At 40.9% G+C, this 14840-nt stretch overlaps 1 protein-coding gene across 3 annotated transcripts in view; it reads right to left on the reverse strand.

The window, feature by feature from the left end:
• Positions 1 to 235: 235 nt before the first annotated feature.
• The window catches only part of RCOR3 (REST corepressor 3), an 80448-nt gene continuing 65843 nt past the window's right edge, over positions 236 to 14840 (reverse strand). For all 3 annotated transcript variants that reach the window (XM_073628421.1, XM_073628423.1, XM_073628422.1), the window contains 2 exons: positions 8706 to 8947; positions 236 to 6521 (listed from right to left, as the gene is read on the reverse strand). In XM_073628421.1, the coding sequence (XP_073484522.1) occupies positions 6177 to 6521; positions 8706 to 8947 (587 nt within the window). In that variant the 3' untranslated portion in view covers positions 236 to 6176. The remainder of the gene's footprint in view (positions 6522 to 8705; positions 8948 to 14840) is intronic.

Below are 14840 nucleotides of genomic sequence, written 5' to 3' on the forward strand. Positions count from 1 at the left end.
TTTATTTTTTTTGGTGAATGCAATAAGTGGGAAGATCCAGAAACAAGAGGAGTCAAATCCCAAGAAAGGCGGGAACTTACAGAAAGATCTCGCTGTTCAAGGGCCAGTCAGAACTAAGAAGCCAGCAAGAAATCCAACCAACCATATGCCATCTGTAACAGAAATATCACTTTTGGGTAGACGGACACTTTACTAACAAAAAGTAAATAAAAAGACAAGTTCATGGAGAATGTGATTCAGAGGATTTAACAAACAATAAATAATTTATTTAAAAAAAAAAGAATCCCTTTTCAGAAAGGGAGACAGAAGTCATCAATTTTACACATAGCTTTGAGTAAACCAGAAACACCGCTGACAATTTTATCAGTTTATACTGGACGGTCACGTACATAAGACACAAAACAGTTTTCATCATAATTACACCAAGACATATACAGCAAATAAATAAACAATAGCATGACAAGTCTAGCATGATCATTTCTTCTACCTAGGCCATGGGTATATCCTACAAATGACAGTTGATGTGCACATTAACAAAAAACAAATTTATCGCAAATCCACTGTGAACCGTAAGGCCAATTTAACTTAAAGGTTTTTTTTTTTGTTTTGTTTTTTAGACCTCACACCCATTTTTTTGGCAAAATAAAATCGAAAAGTTTATTCTGTGTATAAAAGGTTCGGCATTAATTCATTTTAACATCCCATAAACTAACCCATTAAAAAGAAAAACCCTTAAACGGAATATTTTAAGCGACTCTCACTTTAACCAACGTTCTGGAATAAACAAGCCCTGTTACAAACTTACGCATTTGTATACCTCTCCTGCTGCCTGTGCTGCTAAATCTACCTCCCTTGTGGTTAAATCCTCCTCCGAACTTGCGATTTGCTGTGTCGTCGCCCCCCCCCCCCGGCGCTCATTAACCACTTCCCGACCGCCGCACGACTATGTACGTCCTAATTTTGAACGGGGATATCGTTGTTATGGCAGCAGCTAGCTGCCATAACCCCGGTATCCCCGTTTTCGTGCGGCGGCCGGCTTTCAGATAAAAGTGGTCCCTGCGGTGGATTCGCCACGAGATCACTTTTATCGGTGGCGGGAGAGGGGCCCCCCCCCTCCCGCCGCGATCCGGTGCCCTCCGCCGCTTACCGGAGCCGTCGGTAGCGGCGGAGGCGATCGCGTCCTGTTCTCTGGTGTGTCTGGAGACGAGTGAGGCCAAGATGACGCTCAGTCGTCTCCATGACACTGCTGGGCGGAAGCGACGTCAAAACGTCACTTCCGTCCACGCCTCTTAAAGGCATATTTTTTCAAATGTCATTTTTCTAAATGACTTTTTTTTTTATATTGCATTTTAGTGTAAATATGAGATCTGAGGTCTTTTTGACCCCAGATCTCATATTTAAGAGGTCCTGCTATGCTTTTTTCTATTACAAGGGATGTTTACATTCCTTGTAATAGGAATAAGAGTGACACAATTTTTTTTTTTTTTTAAACAGTGTAAAAATTAATAAAATATTGTAAAATAAATAATAAAAATAAAAAAAAAAATTTTTAAAACCCCCCTGTCCCGACGAGCTCGCGCGCAGAAGCGAACACATACGCGAGTAGCGCCCGCATATGAAAACGGTGGTCAAACCACACATGTGAGGTATCACAGCGACCGGTAGAGCGAGAGCAATAATTCTAGCCCTAGACCTCCTCTGTAGCGCAAAATATGCAACCTGTAGAATTTTTTAAACGTCGTCTATGGAGATTTTTGAGGGTAAAAGTTTGACGCCATTCCACAAGCGGCCGCAATTTTCAAGCATGACATGTTGGGTATCAATTTACTTGGCGTAACATTATATTTCACAATATAAAAAAAAATTGGGATAACTTTACTGTTGTTTTATTTTTTTATTCAAAAAAGTGAATTTTTTCCAAAAAAAGTGCGCTTATAAGACCGCTGCGCAAATACAGTGCAAAAAAAAGTATTGCAATGACCGCCATTGTATTCTCTAGGGTGTTAGAAGAAAAACCATATATAATGTTTGGGGGTTCTAAGTAATTTTCTAGCAGAAAAACCTGTTTTAAACATGTAAACACCTAAAATCCAAAACGAGGCTGGTCCTTAAGTGGTTAAGTCTTCCAGCTGGCCCCTACATCACTACAGAACACCCTAGGTTGGTGGGAGGAACCACTGGGCCTTGTGGGGGACACAGCAGATTGACACTAGGTTGGTGGGGGGGAACCAATGAGAGCTGCAGGGGACACGATAGGTTGACACTCCCAGAAGCTTCAAAAGATACTTCAGAGGGGGATTTCTTAACAGCAGCCTGGACAGCGGAGAGGTAAGTATTCACTTAGGATCAGCATATTTCAGAACGTTTGATAAAGTGACAGTTGCCTCCAGGTGGAACTGTAGCCATTCAAATATTCACATCACTTTAACAAGCCATTAATAAGATTTAAAATAAACCCTCACTGACCTTTCTGGGTGCAGGCACCATGGAGCTGTGGTGCCATAACTGCTCAGGCCATGCTTCTGGACCAAACTGGTCAATCTTAGGCACAGGGGGATGGGAACATTTAAGATCATAAGGTATGACATTCCTCAGCAATTCTACTGCTGCCAAAAACCAACACAATAGTCCCGTCAGATCAAATACAATTCAACCATTTTTGTACCCTACATCTAACAGCTACTGGTTACACGATGCTGCAGATACCCAATACTGACAGAACTGTCATGCCATCAGTAGCACTGATCTCACGCAGAAAACTGTAAATGAAAAATACAACAGGCCAAAAAACAAAAATATTAAATAAAACACATGGACAAATACAATGATCCCAACTAGAGAGCAATCAGAAGTGCTTCCAAGCGATAGATGGAAAATCTAAACATCATAGTGGAGAATCTAGATCTGAAATTTCAGTGTAGAAAAAGTGATGGAACCTTCCACTCTGTGATCACTGCATTCATTTGTCAGCTGTTGCAAGAAGCAACCACAGTTGTCTTACAGAATAATCTCAATAATGTGTGAAGAAAGGGAAATAATAAATATAATACTAAATATATACATTTTTTTCAGTTTTAAGCTATTGATAAGAGTGAAATACTGATAACACAAATTGACAAGGACACAAACATGATAAGATAAGATAACTACACTTCACTGTTATGTTAAAAATAACATATTAAGTAGAACAAATAAAGAATAACAACACTTACTGAAGTGGACCCATGAACAACAGACACCAACCAGTTTATGAGAGCGCAAATTGGCCATTTGATGGGATGAAGTGGGGCACCTTCAGCCTCATAATAAAGCAGAGCAAAAAACAACATGCAGCCACTAATAGCAGCCAATTAGAAATAACCAATAATCTTTTTAAAGAATTCAAGAGTGATAATTGCTGATTGGCTGGTAAAAATTCCTGCATGAATAGGAGAGCGTACTATTACAGTAGAGGAAAGGAAAATAGAGGTGTTGCCCATAGCACCTAATCCTACAGCTAAACATGAGAACGATGTTCACTTTAACATGATTAAACTGCTGGCAGACATGTGGATCAGACACATGAAGATGTTCACAGCCTGTGTACTCTAATGTGCAAATTACATTTTCAGGAACGGACGCTGTGCCCATACAAACTTCCTCCCCACCTCACACACTATTGGTTAGTGAGGCTGCCAATCTTAGTGACTGACTAGGACAGGGGTGTCAAATTCAATTTCATCACGGGCTAGATCAGCAGTATGTTTGCCCTCAAAGGGCCAGTTGTATGTGGGGTGCTCTACGTACAGAGTTCAGGGGTGCATTATGTACAGAGTGCAGAGTTTTGGGGTGTGTTGTGTACAAAGTGCAGAGTTTAGTTTTATGCCCTTTGCATAATGGGCACCCCAATGGAGTTCTGCCATGTTCTGGCTGCAAAACGGAGTGTGAGAGCCATATGACAAGGCCTGGTGGGCCGATTTCAGCCCGCGGGCCTTGTGTTTGACATGTGTGGACTAGTAGCATGGAGGAGAGGGGGTGGAAACAGGCGAGTCCAATCACAACTTGAAGCAGAACTTCACCCAAAAGGGGAAGTTCACTTTTTTGCATCCCCCCCCTTTAAAAGTTGGCAGCTTTTGGGATGGAGTGGGCGGGGAAGCGGGCACCTGGCTTTAACAGGTACCTGCTCCCACTTTTGGTTGGATTGCGTGGTGATTCGAGCGGAAGTTGGCCCCCCTTCTTCCCCCACAGCCTGCTGGGATACATCACATGTCCCAGAAGACTGCGGGACCATTCACAAAGTGCATGACTGAGTGGGAAGCCAGCAATGAACCTGCAAGGGTTCACTGCCGGTCTACCTTAGTTAAGATGCCAATTCCTGGACCCCAAGCCAATTGAAGAATCGACTTGGGTGAGGACAGCGCTGGATCCTTGGACATGCAAGTGTCCTTATATTAAAAGTCAGCATCTACAGTACAGTATTTGTAGCTGCCGACTGTATCATTTTTTTAGGCTGGAGCTCCACGTTGAGTTCCAACTTTGGTTGTGCACTACACGCTATAAGAACATATCTCTGTCAGTGGTTTAGCAACTTCAAAGTAAATTCAATTCACTCTAATAACAGAAATGAGTTGTTAAGTGCAGCATTTGTCGTCTTCTGATCTTTGAAGTGTAAATTTACATTTGCATAATAGACAAAGCTGTTGTGTGTTTTTGGGGGGAGGGGGAACAATATTCAGCGTTTCAATTTATTAAAAACAAGCAACATTACTTATCTTGTGCCTTTGGATCTCCTAGTGAATAGAGACCATGCTCCATGAACACTGGCTGAAAAGCAATCCAATACAATGAGTAAAATAATTAGTGAACTGTTAAAGAATGACTAAAGGCAAAATTTTCCTTTTTTTTAGTTTTGGATAGAGTGGGGAGGGATTTGAACCCCATGTCAGTTTTTATTGTGGTCTGTGCCCCCATTACGGAGATTCACCCTCTCTATTTGTCCTGTTTGACGTTATCATTGAAAGTGAAAGTAAAACAAGAATCCAAATTTTGGGTTGTCCAGAGAAAAGTAATAAAGGGGAAATCTTCCAGTGGGGACACTATTTTTGGTTACCTGGGGGTCTCCTAGAATTTCCCTTCATTTGCAGGGATATCCTCTCACTTCCTGTTTGGCTATGGGACAGGAAATTAAGGAAAATCTCCCCAATGGAACACAGATGGCAAGAAAAAGAAATCTGATGGGTTATAACACTACCTTGCTCTAGGCAAAATGAGAAAAAAAGTTTTGCCCATAGTTCAACTTTAATGCAATCCATGATATACTTCTACTTATACTACAATTCTTAACTTGCAAAGGTCCTGAATTTTCCTTTAATCTGAGATTTAAGTGATTTATCCTAGCCAGATGCTTTTTACATGTGTGATTCTGCACACTACTGTAACTACATGTTACATGATTATATGCAGTCTTCATCTCTGTAAGGTACAGTGCAGCCTCCAATAGCCAATGTGACAAAACTTGGCCTGCACTTTCGCAGTTCTCAGGAACTGGTGCTCCCAGTACACCGTATTACAGGAAACAAGGCCATCTAAATAAGTATTATGACTTGGTGGACTACAGTTATGGCTGGATGAAAAACAGAGGCCCATGGGCAGTTAAGACATCTCTTCAGCTGTGACTTTAAGGATACCTCTAATATTTGTAGGTGACAGGTTCACTTTAATGTTGGCTTAGCGACAACACGGTCATCTGTGCTCTTTGTGCATGGTTCACTTTAACACTGGTTAGCACAATCAGATATGTTTTATAAATCTTCACATTGCACATCACTTAACCATTCACAAGTTCATTTGGGAATTATTGCATAATATGGTCAGCCAATAAGTGCACGAATATATAACACATAATAACAAGTAACAGATGAATCTAGGAAAAAAAAAAAAAAAAAAAAAAAACACACGCTTTGGTGTACAAGAGGTTTACATCTGACTCTATGTATATAAAAAAGGCTACATTACATTCTGTATCAGTTTAGTGTATGGTACAAAAATCCTTAACATCTGAAACGTCATGATCTTTGTTAGAAGTGGTAGGAGGATTTGTCAAACTTTGGACAGGGGCTCCAAAACTGACTCTTCTCTCTCAAAAATAGCTTATTAAAAAGTTCACCTTTTTAAGCTGAGAACCTATCTGCATAAAATCAATGCATTGTCTGCTGTGGTTCGGTTTGAATCCCGATAAGGGAAGGAGGCTGCGGACCAGAGCTTGTGGTCATGACTGGCCTTGGGTTCAGACGAGGGGGCAAGGAGCTAGCAGGCCGAATTAGAGGAGGAGGCGGCTGGTTGAGGGTGGGCCTTGGCTGGACAAAGCGAGCCTGCTGCTGCAGAGGTGGAGGTTGCCGATGTAGGGCTGGGGCAGCTGGTAGTGAAGGCCGAAGAAGAGGTGGAGGCTGGTTCAAGGCTGATGCAGAAGCTGCTGGTGCTGGGGCAGAGGTCTGTTCTGGAAGTGACTGGTTGGTTGGAGGAACTGTCTGGCTGTTCTGTACCTAAAACCAAACAAAAAGGAAAAAAATCCATTTATAAGTTAAATCCTTTAATAAAAGGGATTCTGTACTCACCGTAAAATCCTTTTCATGAAACACCTAGGGGGACGCAGAGAAGATGATGCAAAGCAACAGACCTTGCCTTTAGACGGTATTACACTGAGAAACTGAAAACCATCATCCCTCCTAGATCCCCCTTCAAATCCCCACCTTCTAAGAAGGAAAGAAAGAACAAACTCATTGTGCACATTTTTTAAAAATGAAAAGCTGTACCCTATACTTTCCTTTGCTATAGTGGGTCATCTAGAGGGTTTTGGAGCTAGAGAAATCAAAAGAGGAGCTCCCTCCAAAAAATAAAAGTCAGCAGCTACAAATACTGTAGCTGCTGACTTTTAATATAAGGACATTTACCTGTCCAGGGATTCAGCAATGTCCTAACCCAAGCCAATTCTTCAATCGGATTCGGGTGCAGGCGCAGGCATCCCAAGTAAGGGAAACGAGAAGTAAAGCCCTGCGGCTACATAGTCGGTTTCAGGACATTCTTGATTCTGGCCAAAACTTGTTTTTCTAGCTTTGGATAGAATACAGAATTGTCACCACTTCTTCCAGGCTTTCACTGTATCCCCATTGGAGGAATTATTTTATTTGTTGCCTTTTGAACATAGCGGTATAAGCATTTTGTTGTATATGTTTTAAATTTGCAAAAAAATACCTGTTGATGCTGCGAGTACTTTGCCCTTATTCCTGCTTCCTGTTCCGAGGTGACAATGCTACTCATAAAGCTCCTAATCCGGTTTTAGCGCTGTCAGTATCACATGCGTATTCTCAAGCTAGGACAACAGAAAGCAGAGCATGACGTGCTGAGTCCCATTGTCAGTCCTTGGCAAGACGGTATTGACCTAAAGCCGACAGAAAGATCCCAGGCCCTAGCCAGAGACGATGCAGCTACCTATGACCTGGGGGTGCACAAGGCTGAAAATGAGAATTGGGGGCATGTGAATGCTGTACAAAAAGTATTCATTTGATATTTAAAAAATAACATTTTTATTGAATTATACATGTTAAAATCAATCCAATAAAATCTCAATTTCAAATTACATGGTTTCATTGTCATCATTTTATAGCGGTAAGGAGATTGTTGATCCCAACATGTTTCACAGTACAAGGCCTTCTTTGGGGGACACCGCTAATAAACTTGTAACTGTATAAAAAAAGCAAATCAACAGGTAAATAAATTGTAAAATTGTAGCTTGGTTCAATTATACTACCTCCTGCAGTCATCAGATATCTCCTCGCTTGTACATCAATCTGGGAGTCCATATTGAATATTATCTTGTAACCATTATTTCAGTCATCGAATTTGCATTCGTTATAAGAGTGAGGATATTATATTGCTTGGGTAAAAGATATACATGGCTTTCATTGCAGGTATAATATAAATATTTTTTTGTGATTTATTTACCTGTTGATTTGCTTTTTATACAGTTACAGTTTATTAGTGGTACCCCCTGAATAGGCCCTTGTAGGTTGGGATCAACAATCTCCTTACCGCTATAAAATGATGACAATGAAACCAGGTAATTTGAAATTAAGCTTTTATTGGATTGATTTTAACATTTATAATTCAATAAAGATTTTATGTTTTTATTCACTGTAAAAAAAAAAATCTCTGTTCATGAGCACCTTTAAAATATCCCAGAGTTGCATACTACCTTGCTTGCTTCATATTTACTTTACCTTTCCCAAAATAGTTGACCCTGAAAGCATATGCTGATGGTACTGTCACCTCCTTAGAGGACTATGAATGTATATAGTATAAGACGTCTTTCAGCATCTTAGTGCTCTAAAAGTTTAAAAATGCGGTCTATAACCTCAGCTTCATCTTCTCAGCATCCCTCTATGTGTGGGAAGGAAAATCAAGTTCATAGACTAAAAAAAAACAAAAACAAAAAAACAAACATGTTTATATACATTACATAGCAATGTATAGTATAATCTAATAAATGTAACTTTCATGTACTATTCATAAATTTATATAAAAAGCATACATAAACATAAATATTCAAGTGTAGACAATTACAGATTAGCATTTTACACTGCCGAATACTACCTATTTATCATTCATAACTACAAAAAAGAAAAAAGAAAAAAAAATGACATGTCTGAGCTGCGGGTACACAAACACACCTCATCCTCTTCATCAGTGCTCTTTCCTGATGGTACATGAGAAGTGTTTTTTGTGTCATCCCCTAAAGCAGAGGCATCACCATTAGAGGCCTGGGTTCCTTGTTCTGCTTCCCATTCCTGCAATACCTCCTCTAAGTTAAACCGACGCCTGTAGTTTACAAAGAAGTTCTTCACTTGACCCACTGTCTTGTTGCCAATTACATCTGCAATAGCTTGAAAATCTTTACCATATTTGCGGACACCTGGAAGGCAAAGTACAACATTCACCAAAGATGGCAGGCTCATTCGAGTGCTTTGTATGTCAACAAATCGTGCACGGTTTAAAATTTTGGCTTCTACACATCTTGAGGCAACATGATAGCGATCGTTCTTATTTGTTCTTTTTCTGACACTTGTTGCCTTTACAAAATAATTATACACAGGCAAGTACATTTCAGGCCATTATTTAAAGTGACTGTGGTTTAAAAAAAATATAGGAAGGCATCACGTGGCATAGAAGCAGCTTTATACCTACCTGTTCTATCGATCTTTCCTCAGAGCTTCGCTTTTGCAGAGCAATGGCCTCTTCACATCCAACACAGTGAGGTTGATTTACTAAAACTGGAGAGTGCAAAATCTGGTGCAGGTCTACATAGAAGCCAATCAGCTTCCAGGATTTTTGTCAAAGCTTAATTGAACAAGCTGAATTTAGAAGCTGATTGGCAATCATGAACAGCTGCACCAGATTTTGCACTCTCCAGTTTTAGTAAATCAACCCCACTGCGATGGACACCTGGTCTCCCACTGTGGTTCCTTTGCCATTACAGGACACAGATGTGACATAAGGGTATGTGGAAGGAACCATAGTGATGTTCTGGGGGACATAGGCATCCAATAATCCTGGAAGTTTTGGATGTGAAGATATTTCAGGTGGCCATATATCTTACAGTAAAGATAAGAGGAATAGTGACAAGACAGGTGAGCATAAAGTGTTTTATGGAAGGTGGTGCTTTGCTCCATTTTTTTAACATTGCAACAGAGCAGTGTTAAAGGACTGGTCAACTCAAAACCATTACTTCAGTTTTGGGTAGATAATAGTAGGTTGGACCACCCAGTGACTCCTATCACTTGGAAACTGAGGTTCTTAGCTCACCCAACAGCAGAGGCTGCTGCAAGTGGGCTCTCACTGTTGGAGATGGGCAGAGTTGGAACAGCTGGTCTTGGAGGCCTCAAAAAATATAAGCAAACAATGGGTGACTTAGATCACCGGCATCCAACCATAACTGAAATATTGCTTTTGGGTGGCCCAACTTTTTAACAACATAGTGCAAACAACGATGATGGGCAGTAGTCACTAAAAAACAATTAGAATGTAGCTCCCAATAAACTCATTCTCAGATGTGGAAAATTAGACTACATGCAATGTTCTTTGTACTATGTGACTTTATTGTGGCTGGGCCTTGTTTAGGCTGGGTTCACACTTATGCGAATTGGATGTGGTTTTCCTGCATCCAATTTGCATGACAGGAGAGCGTGCCTGGCTCTCAATGGAGCCAGTTCACACACCACTGAGGCGGCCGCAGTCCAGACTGCAGAAGGGTACTGTGCATCTTCTGGTCCATTTCAGGTGCAAATTCAGCTGAAAATTCAGACCTGATTCGCACCTGAAACGGTGAACAGACTCGCACTGGACCCCCTGCTGTGGGTCGCGGCCGCAGCGGGTGTGAACCCAGTCTACATAAAAAAAATGTATAGCCAACAAACGGCCAAGTGGAATTAAAGAAAACCTGTAATATCAGCAACATATTTAAAAGGAAAATTGTGAATTGTGAATAGAAAAAACAAGCAACTTGGAAGTCACTCCATCAAACAGAGGGATTGCAAGATATCGTAACTTCTTAGCGGTTGTGTTTCTATTCATAATTTGTTGTTATTATTATTGGCAAACCACAGTCTGCACTACCAAACTATATACTATTAGATTTACCCATTCTAGGATATGGTGAACATACTGGACTTGTGATATTTTTATTAATAGACAGGATTTATATAGCGCCAAGTTTGCGCAGTGCTTTACAACATGAGATATAAAGAGAAACATGGTAGGCTGTCATTGTCGACCTCCCTTAAAGTGTCACTAAACCCACATCATAAAAAACTATCAATAAATGGTGTATTACATGCTATTCATATTCACTCACGAGATTCGTTTTCTGTATTTTGCAAAAAACCTGGCTGATCCTGCTGTTCTCTATATCCACCTTCTGTTAATGTCCCCAATTCAGCTTGGGATTTTGCAGCTGTGATGGCAACTCTACACATGTTCAGTTTTCAGTGAGTTTCTATGCTGAGAACTTCCTCCCTATCACATCTGAGCAGCCCATGTGATTATAAAGAAGCTCCTCCTATGTTTCACTGCAGGGAGGCAGGGAAAGATCTGGGTCATGTGACAGCTGTATATCGATCAGGAAAAAGGTACTTAGATGTCTTTTTTAAATAAAATAGTATGTATGAATGTGAGTTAGGGACCTTAGATTGTAAGCTCCTTAAGGGTGTAGGGACTGATGTGAATGTATAATGTATATGTAAAGCGCTGTGTAAATTGACGGCGCTATATAAGTACCTGAAATTAATAAATAAAATAATTACAGTGCCATCATCCACATACATAAATAGAAAGGACAACGTAAATTAAACTGTGTGTGTTTTATATCACTTTAAAAATGCTAATTGCTTCAATACTTTAGTCACTCACCCAGGAACAAAGTATGCCCATGAGAACATCTGACTTTCTTGGAGCCCCTTTAAAGAAGTAAACCCTCTCTAAAAAAAAAAAAACAAAAAAAAAACACCCTGCAGGACAAAGGCATAATGAGCTAGTATGCATAGCATACTAGCTCATTATGAATTACTTACCTGAGATCGAAGCCCCCAAAGCGACCCTCGTTCACCTCCTCCGTCATGATACCCGGAGTGACTTCCGGGTATCGCTGCTCTGGCGCTGTGACTGGCCGGAGCAGCGATGACGTCACTCTGGCGCATGCGCGCGAGAGCCGTCCGTGACGGCATGATCGCCTTCACTAACGGCACGCTCAGTGCGCATGCTGCTGTGCTGCGTACGCTTGCTGCTGTGCGAGGAGAAGAAACCTTTTACATTTCAAGGTCACTAAATAAATAGTTGTGCACAGGAAAACTAAGCTTGCATTGATTTAGCTTAAAATGCATGTAACATGCTCTAGTCCCTGCCCCCCCCCCCCCCCCCCCCCGTACTGCCTGATCTCCCCCCTGACAGCAGACGGGGGGGGGGGGGGGGGGGGGTTCTTCATCATTCACCCACTGTCTCATTTGAAGATTATCATGGCTGTGCGGAGCTCTGCCCGCAAAGCTGCATCATTCATTCACGGGTATCTGTGAACGAGGAACTACAAGTCTGCCACTGCAGAGGACGGCTTGTAGTTCTCAAAGAACTGCGAGGAAGCCGATGAGTGCCTTCGTAGTTCATTGACACTTCCTCTAGCTTATAAATAGACAGCCCATTTAGAAGTATGGGCAAGAACGCTGGAGGCAGCATCTGCAGGAGCCTAACATTGCATCTGCGATCTACTGATCACGGGTGCAATGTTCTGCAGACTCCTCTGAAAAAAAAAATGCACATTTTTTTCCTGCAAACATACGTGCATTTATTTATTTATTTATTTATTTTTAAAAAAGGTGAACGTTAACCTTTAACTAACAAAAGCACAAGCAGGTACTCAAAGGGAACCAATCAGGTCATACAAATATTTTAAGATTAATAAGGCTTCCAAAGTTTCAAAATCCTCAATGCAGCTTCTTGCACCCAGGGAACCTACCAGTTCTGGGCCTATGCCATAAATAGGCCTCAACTACTGCCCTAACTAAGCCCCCTCTCTGCTATTTAACAATCCAATGTTAGAGTATCAGTTGTCCATAGAGGGTCTTTGTGTCAAACGGTTAAATGGCCAGGGGCTGGCTTAGCTCCAAGATCTGAGGATTAACAGCAAAAGGATCTGTAGTCACCATAAACTGCCTGCCCTACCTAACTATTGTTTTGTTACAAATTTATTTTATGACTTACCAAAAATAGATGAAAAATCAGCAAAACAGAAGACTTTAGACTCAATACCATTACTGGGAAAACAATGGCTGCTAGAAGAGCTAAAAATAACAATAGCCTAGCCTTGAAAGCTGAATTTTCTAACTCCTCTCCTGGGAGCTTTGGGACACTAGAGTACATAAACCAGACCTAGCAATTGTGCCAGAGTAATACAAGTTGCTCATGCTTGCTTGTGCCAATAGATTAAAATGAAAACAGCCCAAATTAATATTTATGTACAGCACAAGCTTTAAATGTGTAAAAGCATGCGCATAAGAAAATGTGTTAAGAGTGGGAAGATGAGACAGGCAAAAGAGGTTTTCTGGTGATATATGGACGAAGGCAACCCTGGCATCGCTTTAGATGCATGAGCTCTGCCGCTCACTTCTACCTGTGAACACACATAGAAAACAGACACACCTTAAAGGATTTTAACCAGTTCTGGAACAGCCGCCACAGTTGCACTGCAGCAATTTGGGTCCCCTGGGCGAACCGCCGTAACTGTATGTCGGCCTTTTAAGACGCTGTAGGAGGCGCGCACATGTGCCAGCATGTGCCCGGAGCCGATGCGATGCCCGCCGGGCATCCGCGATCGCTTGTGACAGAGTGAGAACCGGATCTGTGTGTGTAAACACACGAATCCCGGTTCTCTCAGGGGAGAGTTGACAGATCGTGTGTTCATACTAAGTATGAACACCGATCTCTCTCTCCTCCCCTACAGTCCCATCCCCCCTACAGTTAGAACACACTGAGGGAACACAGTTAACCCCTTGATCGCCTTCTAGTGTTAACCCCTTCCCTGCCAGTGTCATTTATACAGTAATGAGTGCATTTTTATAGCACTGATCGCTGTCTCCGTAAAAATCACAGATCACCGCCATTACTAGTAAAAAAATGAATAATAATAAAAATGCCATAAATCTATCCCCTATTTACAACTTTTGCTCAAACCAATCAATATACGCTTATTGCGATTTTTTTTTTACCAAAAATATGTAGAATACATATCGGCCTAAACTGAGGAAAAAATTATTATTTTTTTTTTTTTTTAATTTGGGATATTTATTATAGTAAAAAGTAAAAGATATTGTGTTTTTTTCAAAATTGACGCTCTTCTTTTGTTTATAGCACAAAAAATAAAAAACGCAGAGGTGATAAAATATCACCAAAAGAAAGCTCTATTTGTGGGAAAAAAGGACATGAATTTTGTTTGGGTACAACGTCGCACAACCGCGCAATTGTCAGTTAAAGCGACGCAGTGCCATATTGCAAAAAATGGCCTGGTCAATAAGCAGCCAAATCTTTCGGGGCTGAAGTAGTTAAAGAATACTTCTTTCATACATACTGAAGACTGGGAGCTCTGTGGTTGCAGATGACCATCAGGAGGCAGAAATACATTTAGGCTGGAGGCCCCTTAGTCGCAAACTTGCTTGGTTTGTAAGATAATATTAAAGCGTCACTAAACCCACATCATAAAAAAACTCTCAATAAATGGTGTATTACATGCTGTTCATACTCACTCAGTCATGATGAGATTCGTTTTCTGTAAAAAAACCTGGTTGATCCTGCTGCTCTCTATCTCCACCTTATGTTCATGTCTCCAATTCAGCTAGGAATTTTGCAGCTGTGGTGGCAACTCTGCACATGCTCAGTTTTCAGTGGTATTCTATGCTGAGCATTTCCTCCCCATCACATCTGAGCAGTTAATGTGACTATAAAATCACACATGTACACATGTGGGTATATACAGTGGTAAAATAACCCCCCCCCATGTGCACTAACCAGCCAAACACAATGGGGGCGGGATATTACATGTAGATTGATGGAGGCTTCACCTCCCTCCTATTCTAAAACACAGGCAGGAGGGGCGTGACACAGCTTGTGATTGGCAGAAATCTGCCGACACACCTAGTTATTGCCAAAAAATAAGATTTGATTTCAAATACATTTTTGTATGACAATTTAAAACAGTTTATTGATATTAATTATTTTGACTCTGTATTCCAAAGGCTGTTTTTCTTTTTTTTATTTCAAACATGTGA

Source organism: Aquarana catesbeiana, linkage group LG04 (genome assembly GCF_042186555.1).
Source record: "Aquarana catesbeiana isolate 2022-GZ linkage group LG04, ASM4218655v1, whole genome shotgun sequence".
Taxonomy (NCBI): Eukaryota; Metazoa; Chordata; class Amphibia; order Anura; family Ranidae; genus Aquarana; species Aquarana catesbeiana.